Source organism: Plecotus auritus (genome assembly GCF_963455305.1).
Source record: "Plecotus auritus genome assembly, chromosome: 10".
Lineage (NCBI taxonomy): Eukaryota > Metazoa > Chordata > Mammalia > Chiroptera > Vespertilionidae > Plecotus > Plecotus auritus.
Window position 1 is genome coordinate 34008743 of NC_137785.1, and position 16439 is coordinate 34025181.

General features: G+C 42.8%; 1 protein-coding gene across 21 annotated transcripts in view; it reads left to right on the forward strand.

Moving 5' to 3' along the window:
- Positions 1-7403: 7403 nt before the first annotated feature.
- The window catches only part of ZNF383 (zinc finger protein 383), a 68799-nt gene continuing 59763 nt past the window's right edge, over positions 7404-16439 (forward strand). For 5 of the 21 annotated variants that reach the window (XM_080644836.1, XM_080644822.1, XM_080644825.1 and 2 more), the window contains exons 1-2: positions 7641-7747; positions 8795-8856. Coding sequence is in view for 5 of the 21 variants with exons in the window: in XM_080644817.1 (XP_080500943.1) it covers positions 8830-8856 (27 nt within the window). In the remaining 16 variants the exon portion in view is untranslated. Of the gene's footprint in view, positions 7818-8794; positions 8922-16439 lie in introns of all 21 variants that reach the window. The other 16 variants (XM_080644821.1, XM_080644830.1, XM_080644832.1 and 13 more) reach the window with 13 other exon arrangements.

Consider the following 16439-nt stretch of genomic DNA (forward strand, 5'->3'; position numbering starts at 1 on the left):
GCTGCTACTATATTGGCCCTTCTTTGTATTCCCTTTTCTTCCTCCCTTCTTGCCACACTGTCTCGATTGATGAAAACCTTGTTGGCTATCTCCAGCAGTTCGGTGGCATTTTTTCCCACAAACCCTTCCAGCTTCTGTAATTTTCTCCTGATATCAGGCTGGCCTTGGCCTACAAAAGAGTATTTACCATGGTGTGATTTTCCAGGTCCTCAGGGTTAAAGGGAGTGTAGATTCAGTATGCCTCACATAGTCTCTCATAGAAAGCTGCTGGACTTTCGCCAGGCTTCTGGAAAACCTCAGAGATTTTAGTCATTTTGGTGGGCTTCTTGGCTCCAGCCCTGACCCCCTGGAGAAAGACCAGCCGATATCTTTCTAGCCTGGCCCTTCTGTCTTCTGAGTTCGGGTTCCAATCGGATTCCTCATTTTGGAAGGCCTCCCTTGCCTAACTGTCTGTATCTAATATTCCTGCCGGGGCCTGGGTCTGGGACCACTTCTGAGCCTTTGATACTACTCTCATGGGCTCCTCAGTGTTAAAGAACATGAAAAGGAGATGCTTGCAGTCCACCCAGGTGGGCTTCTGAGTCTGGAAAATCGTTTCTAGGAGGTCTACCATGGCCTGAGGTTTTTCAGAATAAGCTGGGGTGTGATGTTTCCAATTCAGAATGTCACTTGTGGTAAAGGGCTGATAATAATAGACTGCCCTTCCCTTCTGCAAGGTCCCATCTTCACCAAGCATTTGGGAACCCCGAGTTTCCCTGAGAGGCACCTGAAGTGCCGGTTGTGGCTTGGGCCCTTGATCGGCTGAACGCAAGTGCCGCCCAACTGACTCTGGAGAGCCCGGTTGAGGAGAGACGGAGGCGGGTGGTGTTTCCAGACTTTCCAGACTAGCGGGGGGAGCACTTGGTGCTGCCTGTGGCACATATGGAGGTGGTAAAACTGGCGGGGCTTCTTCAGGGGATCCTGTCAGAACAGGGGGTTGGGTTCCCTTCTGAGGGACCTGTTCTTTTCTCCTGCCTGCTTCTCTTCTGCTTTCTCCTCTCCTGCCTGCTTTTCCTTAGCCTGCTCCTGCCCTGCCTGCCTCTCCTTAGCCTGCACCTGCCCTGCCTACCTCCTCACTTCTGCTATTAAAACTTTACTCTGTCTCTTGTTATACACACAGAACCAGACCCAAGGCGGCAAGGTTTGAGCAATTTCTAACCAGCTGTCTATGTAGGGAAACTGATCTGAGTGTCCAGGGTCTTTAGTGACTACATTCCAGACTGCCCTGACCAGTCCTTTATCTAAGGAGCCTTCTGAGGGCCAGCCGACCCCGAAGGCTGGCCATTCTAATTCACAGAATTTCCTCAGTGTTTTTGGGGTTCACTTTAATACCATAGTCTCCATTGAAACCCTTTTCAAAATTTTTCAACATGCAATTGAGAACAGTGGGTTTACTTTGGCCTGACCGCATGATGATCAGTGGCGAGAGACAGACAAAGGTGGGGGTGACCTGATTCACAGATCCTCACTCAGATGCCCGCCTGGCTGCGTCCCTTGGGAGCTTAGATTTGTCTTAGCTAAGGTGCACCCGTATAAACCCCGGGCCTGGTCACTTCCACGTGGGGGTGAGTCACCGTTACGCCATATGACAAATCGCAGAACCGCAGGTTGAGGCCCACTCGGACCAATGTCGTGGAGCCACACAAAGGATAAGAGAGGGCAGGCCCTCTCCCTCCACACTCACACACTTTTACCAGACATTCACTCAGAGTTTAAAAACACAGTCCACCCGATTCCTGATTCCTGACCAATTTAACTGATGAAGTCCTATGACTTCCGGGGAGGTGATCAAGCTCACCCTTCAACTCACTGGAGTGGGTCTGACTGACTGGGGCCCCTAAGTTACCGATTCTGTCGACAGGTCCAGAAGTGTCTGTCCACTTTCTCCAGATGCCGGTCGGGTCCTAGGCTGAGGTCCGGGAGTGCCAGGAGTCCCCTGGTTCAATTCTGCTAAAATCAGCAGGGCGCCCCTTCCGGAAGCTTATCCCACACCCCTGGGCCCCAAGCCCTGTCCCCTCACCAGAGGCCAAAAAAGCCAAGCGCGGTTGGTTTCCCAGGATCAGGGAACCAGCTGTTGCAGAAGACCAAAGAAAACCAAGGATGCTTTAAAGAAAAAAAGGAGGGACACTGTTTAATACGCCCCCAGACTCAGGGAACAGCTTTCCAATTCTGATTGAAGGAACACACATGGGGCTTTCCTTTATATCTCCCTCCCTTCGGTCTTTGTCCCACAAACATGGATTATGCTTCCAGTCCTTTTCGTGGGCCTTGCAAGAAGGCCCCCAGGTGTTGGGGGTCTCCAGGCCATATCTGATGGTCTGGCCTGGTGCCTCCGGGGCAGTGCACTGTTCACAGTAACAGGTTCTGCAAAACCAGTATCTGGGAAGGAGATAGGGGCTTATAGGTTATCAGGAATGTACAATGAGCTTGCTGGCTTGGATTCAGATCACTAGCCCCAAATATCAGGGTTACATTGGAATTAGCCCGCTTTAGCCTTCTCAAGCCCACAGACTGAAGTGTCTTGGGTTTGATTCTGGGTCTAAGACATTGACACCCGGCCCAGTCAGGGTGCATATGTGGGAGGCACTAGTTGATGTGTCTCTCTCACATCGATGTTCTCTCTCTCTCTGTTTCTCTCTCTCTCTCTCTCTTTCCCCATCCCTCCCTCCTTTCCACTCTTTATGAAAAGCAACAGGAGAAATATACTAGGGTAAGAATTAACAAAAAGAACTATAAAAATGAAGACATTAATCCCATTCATGACGGTTCTACTCTCATGACCTAGTCACGCCAAAAGCACCACCCCAAATATCATCACATGAAGTTTCAATATATGGATTTTGGGAGAACACATTCAGCCTATAGTACTGACCATAGGAGAAAACTTGGTATTTTACATTTATGATGTTAGCTATGCTTTTTTCATAAATGTCATTATCAGGTTAAGCAAGTTCTCTTCTATTCCTAATTTGTTGATTGTTGTTGTTTTTTGTTTTTTCATGAAAGGGTATTGGTTTTTGTCAAATGCTCTTTTTGTATCTATTGAGATGATCAGTGGAAATCCAAGATGGTCTCAGAATAGGTGGAGGGCACACTCCTCTCCTCCCAGGACCAAACTGGAATTAAAACAAAAATACAGAAGAATTAACCTGAATAATAGCTGAACAGATGCCTTATAACTAAGGATTTACAGAAGAACCCACATAGAGTTGGAAGATAGGGCAGAGATTTGAAATGGGCTGGCCCTGCTCCCAGGAATGATGGCAGAGATTCTGCAGGGATATATCAGTTACAAAGTTCCCCTCAAAGGAGTGTGGAGTCTCAACTCCAACCGGTCTCCCTAGTCCAGAGCACCAGAGCCAAGAAGAGGCACCCACATAACATAAGGGTGATGTGACAATCAACAGAAATTCTTCCTGCCAGGGAGTGATCAGACTTTGCTGGAGACGCAGGTACCCTCTTAAAGGGCCAACACACAAAATCTTGTTCACAACCACCAGTCCTGGGCTCCTGTAGGGGACTCGAATTATATAACGAGAGACTGGGGCTTGTGGCTTTGTCAAGAGAGCTGAAGAAACAGCATGAGGATCACTGTGCTGAGTTCCTTTCTCACACCACAAATGCCATCTTTCTTGGGTGGAGCACTCCCCTCCTTACAGCATCAGCCTGGAGACATATAATAGTCCTATACTCTGGGCTCCCATCTGTGGTCACATCCTACTGAGGAGTCAGCTGCTTGGGCTGGGTTGTAGAGGCCCTGGTTGACCCAGGGGGGTATCAGTGCCTGAGTTGAGTAGCTCTGGGAACCAATACTTTTTTAAAAAATATTTTATTGATTTTTTTTACAGAGAGGAAGGGGGAGGGACAGAGAGTCAGAAACATTGATGAGAGAGAAACATTGATCAGCTGCCTCCTGAACACCCCCCACTGGGGATGTGCCTGAAACCAAGACACATGACCCTGATCGGAATCAAACCTGGGACCCTTTAGTCCTCAGGCTGACGCTCCATCCACTGAGCCAAACCAACCAGGGCTGGGGACCAATACTTTTGTCAAAACTGAGACATATTTTAGTTTCCCGGATCAATTTTCCCTTACAAATGATTGTCCTCATCTTTTTGCACATGGATTTTATCTTATATCACTCTGCTTGACCTCTACTCTCTTTATGGCAGTTCCCTCTCCAAAGTTTATCATTCAAGGTAAGCTCCTACTCTTTCTGAAACTATCTTTTCTCCTATTTCTAGAGTTTTCTCTAATAGCCTTCACCAGCTACTAAGAATGGTTTCTCACCTCTGCTTAGCAAGCCTCATCCTCTGACAAGCTTCTGTCTAATCTCAACAGTATCAGTGTTACAGAATTTACCAGGCGACCAAAAAATACACAGGAGTACCCAGAGATTCAGGAAAAACCCATTTATTTCCAGATGTACTAGTAAAGTGACTCAGGGGGTCAGTTCTCCAAATCCAGAGTAAGCCAATATGGAAGAAGCTTTCTCTTTATACCCTTTGGTTTCTTTGTCCCCCAAATATGGATCATACTTCCAGAACTTTTGAGGGCTTTGCAAAAAGCCCCTTGTGTTGGGATAGGGACTGTGAGACCACACCTAAAGGCTTGGCCTGGCGCCAGCACTGATAACCCCCTCCGGGGGTTGTGTATTGTTCATGGTTTATGTCAAATGGGAGTATTTAGGTAAACAGGTCTTGCAAGACCAGATAATTAAGTAAGGGGCAGTGACTAGACTAACAGGAATGTGCATTAGGGATACAGAGTCAGGCTGCTAGCACCTACCCCTCCATGTCTTATTTTCCTCATCATTGTCTCCTCCCCACCCCACCCCCACCCCCGCCTTGATCCTCAAGCTGATTTTCAGCCTTAGGGATTCCATAGAAGACTCAAAGCTAGGGTGGAGGGTATTCAGGAGCTCCAGTCTTTTTTTCATCTTTATCACCCAAGGGATTGTGATGGCAGTCCAGAGACCTGGTCTAGAGTAACATCTGGGGCTTCAGGGCTTACTGATTCTATCTCTATTAGATGTTCTAAAACCTGTTGTCTTTCTTAGAGGAAGGGAGAGGGATTGTACACAGTTTTCTTCATTTCCGGCTTCAGAGCAGTTGGAGTGGTGAGAAGCATGTCTCAGGGTCCCATCTATTTCTTTTCCAGTTGGCCCATCGTCCTTCCTCTGCTCATGTCTGTCTAACTGCCTAACATATCCCCTCAAGGATCCTGGCTCTGAATTCTTTCAGAGAAAGTGGGTCTCGGTGGGCTCCTCCGGCTACTTCCAGGCTGAAAGGGACGGTGTTTTCTTTCAGAGCCAAGAGATCCTTGCTCTCTATCAAGGGGATGATAAGGCCTGGGCACAGAAGGAGGTGGGCTTGTGACCTGGCATAGACAAACTGTATTATAAAATTTAGTATTATTGAGCAATTAGAACAGCAAGAGTTACAAAATGGCCTGGTGGAAGGGAAAGAAAACATTTCAGTTCTAATAACTCCTATTGAAATAGAAGTTTTCTCCTTAAAATCACCCTTATATTTATTAAAGAGCCAAATTAAGACCAATTTATCTATTGCATTCAATTTGGCCTGATAGTTTGCATAAACACAAGAATGGTAACTGACCACCTTTGTCAGAATTTCATGATTGAGTCTCAATGTGCCCCATAGGGCAGGGAGGCCAAGCCATCCCATTGCCATCAGGCCTGCCTGCAGTATCTGCTGGGTTAGATGATTTCCTCACCTGCAGTGGCTCCACCCAGGCCCACACCCTAGGCTTCAAGGCCCATCTCAGCAGCCCTCTTACTCTTTGCAGCCTAGAGTGTGTGGGGGTTCCACAGGGACACTGAGGCGCTCTCGTTTCCCTCCTTCCACTCTGACCAACCGCCAGCGATGGCAGGGTATGGGCCTGACGCTCCAACGCCATCTATTTTCAGGACTACCAAGCAAGATACCAGGCTTTCTCCAGAGAGAGAGAGAGAGAGAGACTGACTCTTTGTTCCCAGAAATTTTAAAGGACCAGGCGCTTTTTCAAAAATAACCAATCACTTTCCCAAGATTTCCCAGGCTTCTGATGGGTCTACCTCCTAGCCAATGATCCCTTTCCCAGGTTAGACTGACAGGCGTCTATGGTCAAGTACCTCCCCACTGTGCCATTTTGACTTCTATTGCACAGATCCTTATCTCCCCCTGCTCTCTGACCCTCTCACCCCCACCCTCCCACCCCCAATCCCCAGTACTAGAGCAGGGAAGGGAGGGTGTTAATCCTTGGTTGGGCAATGCTGTGATTCCCTGTAGTATGTGTGAAGCTAGTGAAGCTATAGCTTCCTGATGAAGCAAACAGGCTAAATGTCCACTTCAGCTCTCCAGGCTGAACAATATCCAATTCTCTTTGCTTTCTTCCTTAATATGTAGACTAACAAGACCAATTTGGTTTTCTTTGTGCTTTTCCAATAGTCAAATAAAATTGATGGTACAAGAACATGCATCCCTGAGACAGCATAAAACCTGGGTCCTGGTTTCCAAGGACACTGGATAAGAAAAAAAAAAAAAAAAATCACAGAGCTGGTGCCATCCTGCCACCCCTGGCTGGGATCCCAGAGACTCCAGATAGCCAGAAAACAAACAACACACCAGGTAAGTCCACCACAAAAATATAATCAGCCCTCCACTCCCTATGGAAAATGTCTTATTTCTCTTCTACTTGTTTTCTGAACCTCCCAAAACAGTTGAATAGCAGCGCAGGCTCAGAGATCAGGAGCCCTCTCCACCTCCCTCGTCAATAAAAGTCTTTCCCTCAAGTCCTTTGGGAAGCAGACCCATCCCTCTTTTCTGTCTGGGTGCAGGCTACCTTGTGCACAAGTTCAAGTCTTTGCTTGGACTTTTTCTTTTTTACTGGCGAACTCCCTTGATTTCTAACGTGTGGGATCACAAGAATCCAGGTCGCAGGTTAACACCCCTAGTATCATTGTTTTCCAGGTGAAGAAAGTGAGGTAACTCTTCCAATTTTACACTATGGCCGTCTTCAGAGTCACCACTACCGTCCCCAACACACACATTGACGCTCTTGACAGCCCGCCCCCTTCAATCCCTTTCTGGGCTCCGGGATTACATTCCCTCGTGAGACTTGGATCTGAGACTTTCATGTTTCCACGCCCTGAGCAGTGAAGGTTCCCCACCTGATGTAGGCCAAAATGGCTATTTAGTTAGACTTTAGTATTCGCAGAGTGGGTTTACAAGTCCTAGAAGAGGGGCAGCCCCACTCGGCCCCGTGAGAAAGCTCAATGCAGAAAGTCATCTATGACAATCTTCTATTTGGGCGGGCGCCTCACCCTTTCTGGTTCAAGACTACGTTTCCCAGAAGTACTTGCGGCTCTAATAAACTTCCAGCGAGAACTGGGCTTTTTCTATTACTCAAGGAACATATGACTCCCTGGGATTAGCCGGGTCTATGGAGAAAACTTGTCTCCAGGGTGTGGGATCTATCTGGTGTGGGAGCGCATTCCGAGCCTGCGTCTGGATCTCAAAGACTCATAGCAGGGCTGTCGGCTTAGCCCCTAGAGTATGCGATAGCGGGAAACCGAGAGACCTGGCGCCATCTTGACCAAACAGATCCAGGTCGGGACTACGTTTCCCAGAGGCCCCCGCGGGAACAGGTCAACCTCTACACTCGCCTGTGGAACTCTGGGCCTCCCAGGAAGGTGGAGTGCAAGGTGAGTGGCCTTGGTCTTGGGAGCTTGACCAGGTTTCTCAGGTGCGTTCCTGAAAGAGTCTCGGGCCTGTGTGAGTTGGTCGGGCTGGGGAGAAGTGTGGGATTCCATCTGTACGATTGTGACCTTATGTGACTGTGCGGTGTTGTGCGTGTGGGTGTGATTGTATGCCTTGTGGTGGATGTGTCATTGTGATTGATTATGCGCGGAGTTCTGTGTGCTGGTGTCTCTGTGGATATCCTCGTTGTAGGTGTGTGGTTGTGACAGTATGCGGCACTGTGTGTGTGTAGGTGTGATTGTTTACCCTTGGTCGACTGTTATTGTGTGTGTGTTCGTATTAACTTTTTGTTTTGTTTTAGATATATTTTTATTGATTTCAGGGAGGAAGGGAGAGGGAGAGAGAGATAGAAACATCAGTGATGAGAGAGAATCATTGGTCGCTGCCTCCTGCACCTCCGACACTGAGATGGAGCCCACAATCCAGGCATGAGCCCTGACGGGGAATCCAATTGTGACCTCCTGGTTCATAGGTCGATGCTCAAACACTGAGCCATGCCGGCTGGCTGGGCTATTTCTACAACGTTGTGTGACTGTGTGTGACTGTGTGTGTGTGTGTGTGTGTGTGTGTGTGTGTGTGTGTGTGTGCCGGCGGAGTGTAGAGAATCTGTGATTATGTGGCTCTGACTGTTATCTGAGGGCTGAGTGTTTGTGATTGAGGTTGTATAAATGTGAGCAGCAGTAAGTGTACTGGGTACCTGTGACTGTGAGGATGTGTGAGTGTGATCATATAACTGTTTGTGGCATTCTTTGTGCAGTTGGAGGGTGCCTGTAATTGTGCCAGAGTGGACAGTGTGTTGATGTGTGAGGTTAGGACAAATTTTGGTGTTGGACAACAGACTTTTCCCCTTCTCACACCTGGAATGCTCAAGATATCCCAGACTCCTCTGGTCTCCTCCATGGTGGTTGGTGTGGGTCCAAAGCTACCTTTGATCTGATGAGTCTGGGCCACAAGGAAAACCTGGCATCTCTGATTTATTTTTCTTTCCTCAGCTCTTCTTCTCAAGAGGTCCTCAGAAGAAGGAGGAATGGCTGTGGATCAAGCTAAATGCAAGGTGCTGTGGGGCTTCCTTTATGCTCTCTTTCTCCTGGATTGTACTGTTTAACATAGACTCATTAAGTATCCTCTTCCTACAACTTTCCATTCAAGAAAATAATGGAAAGCCCTTGGGGGTGGGCACACAGATCCCACCCTCATTTCCTTCTACATGATGTTCATATATTAATTTAGAAAATAGCTCAGTTACTCCTGTGTGCTAAGTTTTCCCTTTTTAAACACAAACACAAAACATGCCATGGTTATTTTAAAGAATTTGGAAAATGGGAAGTTACAAAGAGTATAGCCAGTCAATGTTTTGATTTATTTCCTTCTAATACATTTCCTATGCATGAATAGTATACATTATTTCAAGATTGGAATCTTATAGCACTTACCATTTCATAGTTTATGTTTTCACTAAAATGATCTGTAGCTATTATTTAGTTTCTTTTTCATTCTTTAAAAAAAATTCCTGAATACTACATACATACAAAAAAGTGCTTAAAATATAAGCATATAGTTTAAGAAGTAACTATAAAGGGAAACTGTTTAACAAAAACTTGCATTAGCACTCCAGAAACCCGTTAGACCTACCACAGAGAAAAAAACTAATCCTTATCCTGACTTTAAGGTGGTAATTTGTTGTTGTTGTTTTATTTACCATACATTTACACATCCCTAAAATATATAGTTTAGTTTTGACATTTAACTTTGTAGAAATGAAATTGTGCTGTGTAATGTTGTTTTGAGTCTTGATTTTCTTACACAATACTATATTTCTTTAGGATCACTCTTGTGAATTGTTTAATAAAATTACATACAGCTTGATTAATGAGTAGATGAGACAAGTTTTTGGCTCCTTTGAAAGGACTGATCTGAACATATATTTATAAGTATCTTGGGGCACACATGGATGCTTTCCTAGGGTATAAACATATCAATGTAATTGCCGGGCTTTACAATATGTGTATATCTTTAAATTTCCTAGATATTGCCAAATTATTTTTCAAAATGCTTGTACGAGTTAAATTCCTACAGCAATTTATAAACATAGTCATCCTGTATTCTCTCTAATACTTGGTATTTTAATTTTGATGAGTCTGCAGATATAATGGTGTGTGTGTGTGTGTGTGTATATATATATATTTTTTTAAAGGATAACACACATTCCTCAAGGTATAGAAATTAAAATATATGTCTGATGAATATTATAAAAGGAGTATATTCATTTAACTAGAGCTCAAATCAGATCAGGAGATAGAATATTACTAGCATTCCAGAATACTGATTCTTGTCCCATCTACTCACTACCCATCTCTCCCAAAGATAATCATTATTCTGCCTTCTATAGCCATAGATTATTTTTACCTATCCTTGAATTTTATGTAAATAGAATCACACAATATCTCCTCTTTTATGCTTGACTTCTTTTGTTCGACATTAAATTTCACTTGTAGCATGAATGTACTATGTGATATTATGTAGTATGAATATGTGAAATTCATCTATGTTCCTTCACCTAGTTGTAGGTCATTTATTATTATTGTTTAAAATTCCCTTCAGTGAACATACCACATTTTTTTATTCATTCCATTATTGATTGGCATTTGAGTTGTTTTCAGATTGGGGCTATTATGATAAAGGCTGCTGTGAACATACTTGTAGTACATGTCTTTTGGTGCACATATGAATGCATTTTTATTGGGTATGTCCCTAGGAGTAAAATTCTGTCTCATAGTTTAGGCATATAGCAGCTTTAATATAATACTAACAGTTTTCCTAAATAGTTGTATCAATTTGTACTACTGACTTAATTGTATGAGAATAATCTTTATAACAGGAAGCTTTATTAGAGATAAAGAATGATAGTTAATAATGTAAAGGTTAGCCCACCAGCAAGATATTACAGTTCTAAATGTCTATGCCCTCATAAAATTACTTCAAATATATTTGACAGAACTAGCTAAAAGAAGTAGCAGACAAGTCACAATCGTAGTGGGGTATTTTTAGCACTTTTCTCAATAGTTGATAAAACAATCAATAAAAACCCAGTAAAGTATATAATATTTGAACAATGTGATTGACAAATGACCTAACTGATATACATAGGACAGTGTTCTTTACAGCTACAGTATATATTACTTTCAGATGCATATGAGGCAGTTATCTAAATTGATTATATTCTGAATCATAAAGGGAATTTCAGTATATTTCAGAGGAGTGAAATAGTATTATATGTTTTCTGACCACAGTGGAATACAGCTAGAAGTCAATAACAAAAACATAATTAGAAAATTCCAATATTTGGGATTTAAGCAATGTTTTATACATAACTGGTGAATCAGAGAAGAAGTAGCAATAGAAATTAAAAATATTTTTAAGTGTATGATAATGAAAATATAAAAATGTGTTGTGTTGCTGAAGCTGAAGAAAATATATAGCCATAAATGCATATGCTAGTAAAGAAGAATGCTAAAAAATCAATGATCTATGTATTCATCTCAAGAAGTTAAGAAAAAAGTATATTGAAACCAAAAGAAAGCATAAAATAGAAAATAATAAGAATAAGAACTCAAATATAAGTTTATATATATTAGAACATAAAGTGAACGTACAGTTGCCCTGGCTGGTGTGGCTCAGTTGGTTAGAACATAGTCCTATACACTTATGGTTGTGGGTTTGATTCCTGGTCTGAGCATATACCTAGATTGCATATTCTGTCCCTGGCAACCAATCAAGGTTTCTCTCTCTCCATCCTATCTAATAAAAGAGTAATATGCAAATTAATCATCACTCCACTACACCCACAAGTCATGCCCACCCGCCACGCCCACCAGTCAATCAGGAGGGAATATGCAAATAAACCCAACCAAGATGGCTGCAGCCACAGAGAGCAGGAGGGAGGCTTGGGTTTCCCTGGCAATGGAGGAAGCCAAGCTTTCCGCTGCCCATGCTGGCCCAGGCCTCCACTCAATGCTACAAAGTTTCAATTATAGAAGATAAATAAAGCCCAACAGAAATGGCGGCAGCCACAGAGCTGGAGAGAGCAGGAGGCTAGGGTTGCCTGCGGCGATGGAGGAAGCCAAGCTTCTGCAGCCCTGGCCTGCTTTGGCCTCCGCTTAAGGCTACAAAGTTTCAATTATAGAAGATACATAAATCCCAACAGAAATGGCTGCCGCCATGGAGCAAGCAGAAGGCTTGGCTCCACTCCAGGCTATAAAGTTTCAATTGTAGAAGATAAATAAATCCCAGATCCCAGGGCCTCCACTTGGGTCGCCTGGGGGCGAGGCCGGCCTGCAAACCACCACAGGCCCCTCGCCCAGGCCGCCCCACACCCCAAGGGAACCCCCACCCTGATCCGGGACACCCTTCAGGGCAAACCAGCTGGCCTCCACCCATGCACCAGGCCTCTATTCTATCTAATAAAAGAGTAATATGCAGATTGACCATCACTCCAACACACAAGATGGCTGCCCTTATGTGGTCAAAGATCCTGCCCCCATGTGGACACAAGATGGCCACCACAAGATGGCCAGCAGGGGAGGGCAGTTGGGAGGGACCAGGCCTGTAAGGGAGGGCAGTTGGGGGCGATCAAGCCTGCTGGGGAGGGCAGTTAGGGGTGACCCAGCCGGCAGAGGAGGGAAGTTGGGGGTGACTGGGTCTGTAGGGAAGGGCAGTTGGGGGGGACCCAGGGCTGCAGGGGAGAGCATTTGGGGGGTACCAGGCCTGCAGGGGAGGGCAGTTAGGGGTGACCAGGCCTGCAGAGGAGGGCAGTTAGGGGTGACCAGGCCCAGGCCTGCAGGGGAAGGCAGTTAGGGGCAATCAGGCTGGCAGGGGAACAGTTAGGCATCAATCAGGCTGGCAGGGGAGTGGTTAGGGGGTGATCAGGCTGGCAGGCAGAAGCGGTTAGGGGCAATCAGGAAGGCAAGCAGGCAAGCAGTTGGGAGCCAGCAGTCCTGGATTGTGAGAGGGATGTGCGACTGCCCATTTAGGCCCAATCCCTCGGGCAGCTGGACATCCCTCGAGGGGTCCCAGATTGGAGAGGGTGCAGGCTGGGCTGAGGGACACCCCCCCCCATGCACGAATTTCGTGCACTGGGCCTCTAGTAAATAAATAAATAATAGATAGATAGATAGATAGATAGATAGATAGAAAAAATAAGTAAATAAAGACATAATGAATGTACAATAGAGAACATGAACAAAGCCAAAGGTTTATTTTGGGGATTAATAAATTGATAAAATTCTAGCAAAATTTACAAAAGAAAATAAAGGAGGTAGGACACAAATAACAAATCAGATTTGAGAGAGAAAAAAAAAAGACTAATTTTAAGGCTGAGTTCTTAATTCTTGTTTGGTACCTGAGATTTGGTTGCACAATAAAAGATCATTAGAACCTGAACCAGTGACCATTACACTCAGTCCCTTTTTATACTTCATCGGACATGTAAATTTATTTTTTAATACAGATTTTTAGTTTTGTAACTCATTTTCTTTATTGGACATTGTGTGTGCTTTAAGTTTTACATGGCCTGCAGTGTCATTACAACTTACCATGCTATCATGATGGATTTAATATGTTAATAAAATGTTCATTTCCTAAGTGATAATGGGTTGAGTATGCAATGAGTTCTTTGGGACATTCAACTTATTTATTATTTTATTATGCTCCATCTCTATTGGATTTTTGTCTGCTGGTACTGACTAATGTGGAATACCTTTTCTATCTTGGGTTATTATGTGAGGCCGAGCTGTGATAGTCCTTCCCTGGTTTGATATAGTGGTCCCTTTTTTCTGAGGCTGGCTTTTTCAAAGTTCCCTGAGTTTATACTGTTCAGACTGTACAGATGAAAACAAACACATTAATTAGGTCATATACAAATAATAGGATGAGAAAATATAAATAATAGGACAAGAAAAAATAAATATGTAATCACTGACTAATTATGGCAAGGAAAAAACTATTTTTATTCACCCTCTCTTTTATATACTTCATACTTTTTTTCATGCTTCATGTTATTATGGGCTTAAAGCATTTTCTAATGTTTTAACTTACTGATGGTTGTCAGATTTCATTATAGTAAAAGGAGGAGTGGCAGGAGAAGTATAGTATGTCATTGCGTAAATTTTTATTACATGGCCAAAGACAACCCCTTTAAGGAGAGTCTTTTTTAAAAAAAAACATATTTTTATTGATTTCAGAGAGAAAGGGAGAGGGAGAGAGATAGAAACATCAGTGATGAAAGAGAATCATTGATCGGCTACCTCCTGCACGCCCCCTACAGGGAATCAGATCCAGGACCCTTCAGTTCACAGGCCGACTTTCTATCCAGTGAGCCAAACTGGCCAGGGCAAGGAGAGTCTTAAAAGGAATCTTTTCAGCACAGCACCTGTGATACTTTTGGAAACAACCTGTTGGCAACAGCAGAAGGTTCCAGATCTAACAAAAAATTTTTTTCTGATGTAAGACATGGAGTCAGCTATTATCCAGGAACTCCTTTTTTTATTTTTTCACTTACTGTGTCTTCACTTCTCTTTTTTCCTTCTTGGAATTGAATAAAAGACCAAAAATTGGAGACTTATACCTGACAGTTTATGTTGGGTAAAAGTGGTAGTGTTATTGGTCTATTTTAAGTGGTGCCAGAGCTCAAAAGGTTTCTTTTTAAGGTTTTGTGTTCATATGAACTTTTCTCTAGTTTTCTTATGGTAAGTGATTTTTTCCAGCTTTCAAAATTTTGTCTTACTTTGGTAGATTATTGAGGAATTAATTGAGGAAATAATTAAATCTGAGGCATTTCCACAATAAATATGTATTACGGAATAACAAGCAAAATTTGCTTTTTAAAAAATAATAAGACTTAAAATAAATTTCACATTCAGGTGGGCACCTCCTTCCTCAGGAAAGATACGACAGCTATCTGAAGCTATTAAATATTAGCTTCATTATAAACTAATTGAACACTCCAGTGACTATGACTTCACTTTCCTTTTGACTCTATTAACCTAAAAGTTATCAGGCATAATAGTAGGAGAGTCAGAATACAGATTGTGTGTGAAAAACAAGCACATAGTGTTTTGAGCAGGCTTACTCTGAATTAAATTTGTATGTTGTAGATAAAAAGTTAACTGAAAACGTGGAGTTTACTCAAGAAAAAAATCAGGATGAGCAGTTTTCTTGGACCTGATCCTTTTCTGTCTTAATTTTTTAAAAAATATATTTTATTGATTTTTTTACAGAGAGGAAGGGAGAGGGATAGAGAGTTAGAAAAATCGATGAGAGAAACATTGATCAGCTGCCTCCTGCACACCCCCTACTGGGGATGTGCCCTTGACTGGAATCGAACCTGGGAACCTTCAGTCCACAGGCCGATGCTCTATCCACAAGCCAAATAGGTTAGAGCTTCTGTCTTAATTTATTCCCCAATTCATTCTCCTGGACAAAAACCATGCAAAGATGTATTGGTTCTCCTTTCCCATTAGCCACTCAAAATGTTTATACCACCCTCACTTGCTTTGTACTGCTAGAAAATATAGTTATTGCCTACTCAAACATGAATGGGAATGCCTTTGAGAAAGTAATGGACTATAATGGAATTTATAATAGAAAAGCATTATAAAGATTGGGTTCTTAAAAACTAACGTCACTCAACGTTATTAGTTACAAGGAAAGTGTAAATCAAAACCACAATGAGATACCTACTAGGTACCTACATACCTTCTAGGATGGCTATGGTAAAAAGGATGGATCATAAGAAGTGTTGGTTAGGATTGGAGAAATTGCTGGTAGGATGTAAAGTGGTGCAACTATTTCAGAAACCAGTTTGGCAGTTCTTCAAAAAGTTAAGCAGAGTTACCATATGACCCAGCAGATTCTCTCCTAGTTATATACCCAAGAGAATTGAAAATATATTCAACCAAAAACTTGTACATGAATGTTCATGGTAGCATTCACAACAGTGGAAGTAATCCAAATGCCCATCCATCAATAGATAAACAAAATGTGATATATTTATACAATGGGGTATTATTTGCCAATAAAAAGGAATGATGTTCTGATACATGCTATACCATGGACATAACCAAGAAAACATATTAAGTGAAAGAATCTAGTTACAAAAGGCCATACATTGTATGATTCCATTTATATGAAATTTCTAGAATAGGTAGAAAGTAGATTAGTGGTTGCTTAGGGCTCGGGAAGGAAGGAAAATGGGAATTGACTGTAAATGGGTTTTCTTTCAAGGGAGAAAACCCATTTTCATCTCCCTTGAAAGAAAACCCATTTACAGTCAATTTCCATAAAATTAGAACATTTTTGGTGATATACTAAGAAACTTTGAATTATATACATTAAATGAATGACTTACATGGTATGTGAAGTTTCTCTCCATAAAACTGTTAATAAATAAAGCTTACCTAAAATTAGTGTGTTAGAATCTAAATAAAATAGTATTGTCCATGACTTTATAATCATGGCAGCTAGTTAATGGGTACCTGGAGGTTTTTTATACTGTTTAAAATTTACTTTTGTGTATGTTTGAAAATTTTTATATTAAAAAGTAAAATAAAAAACTAACCTAATGCCTAGCGGTGAAATACT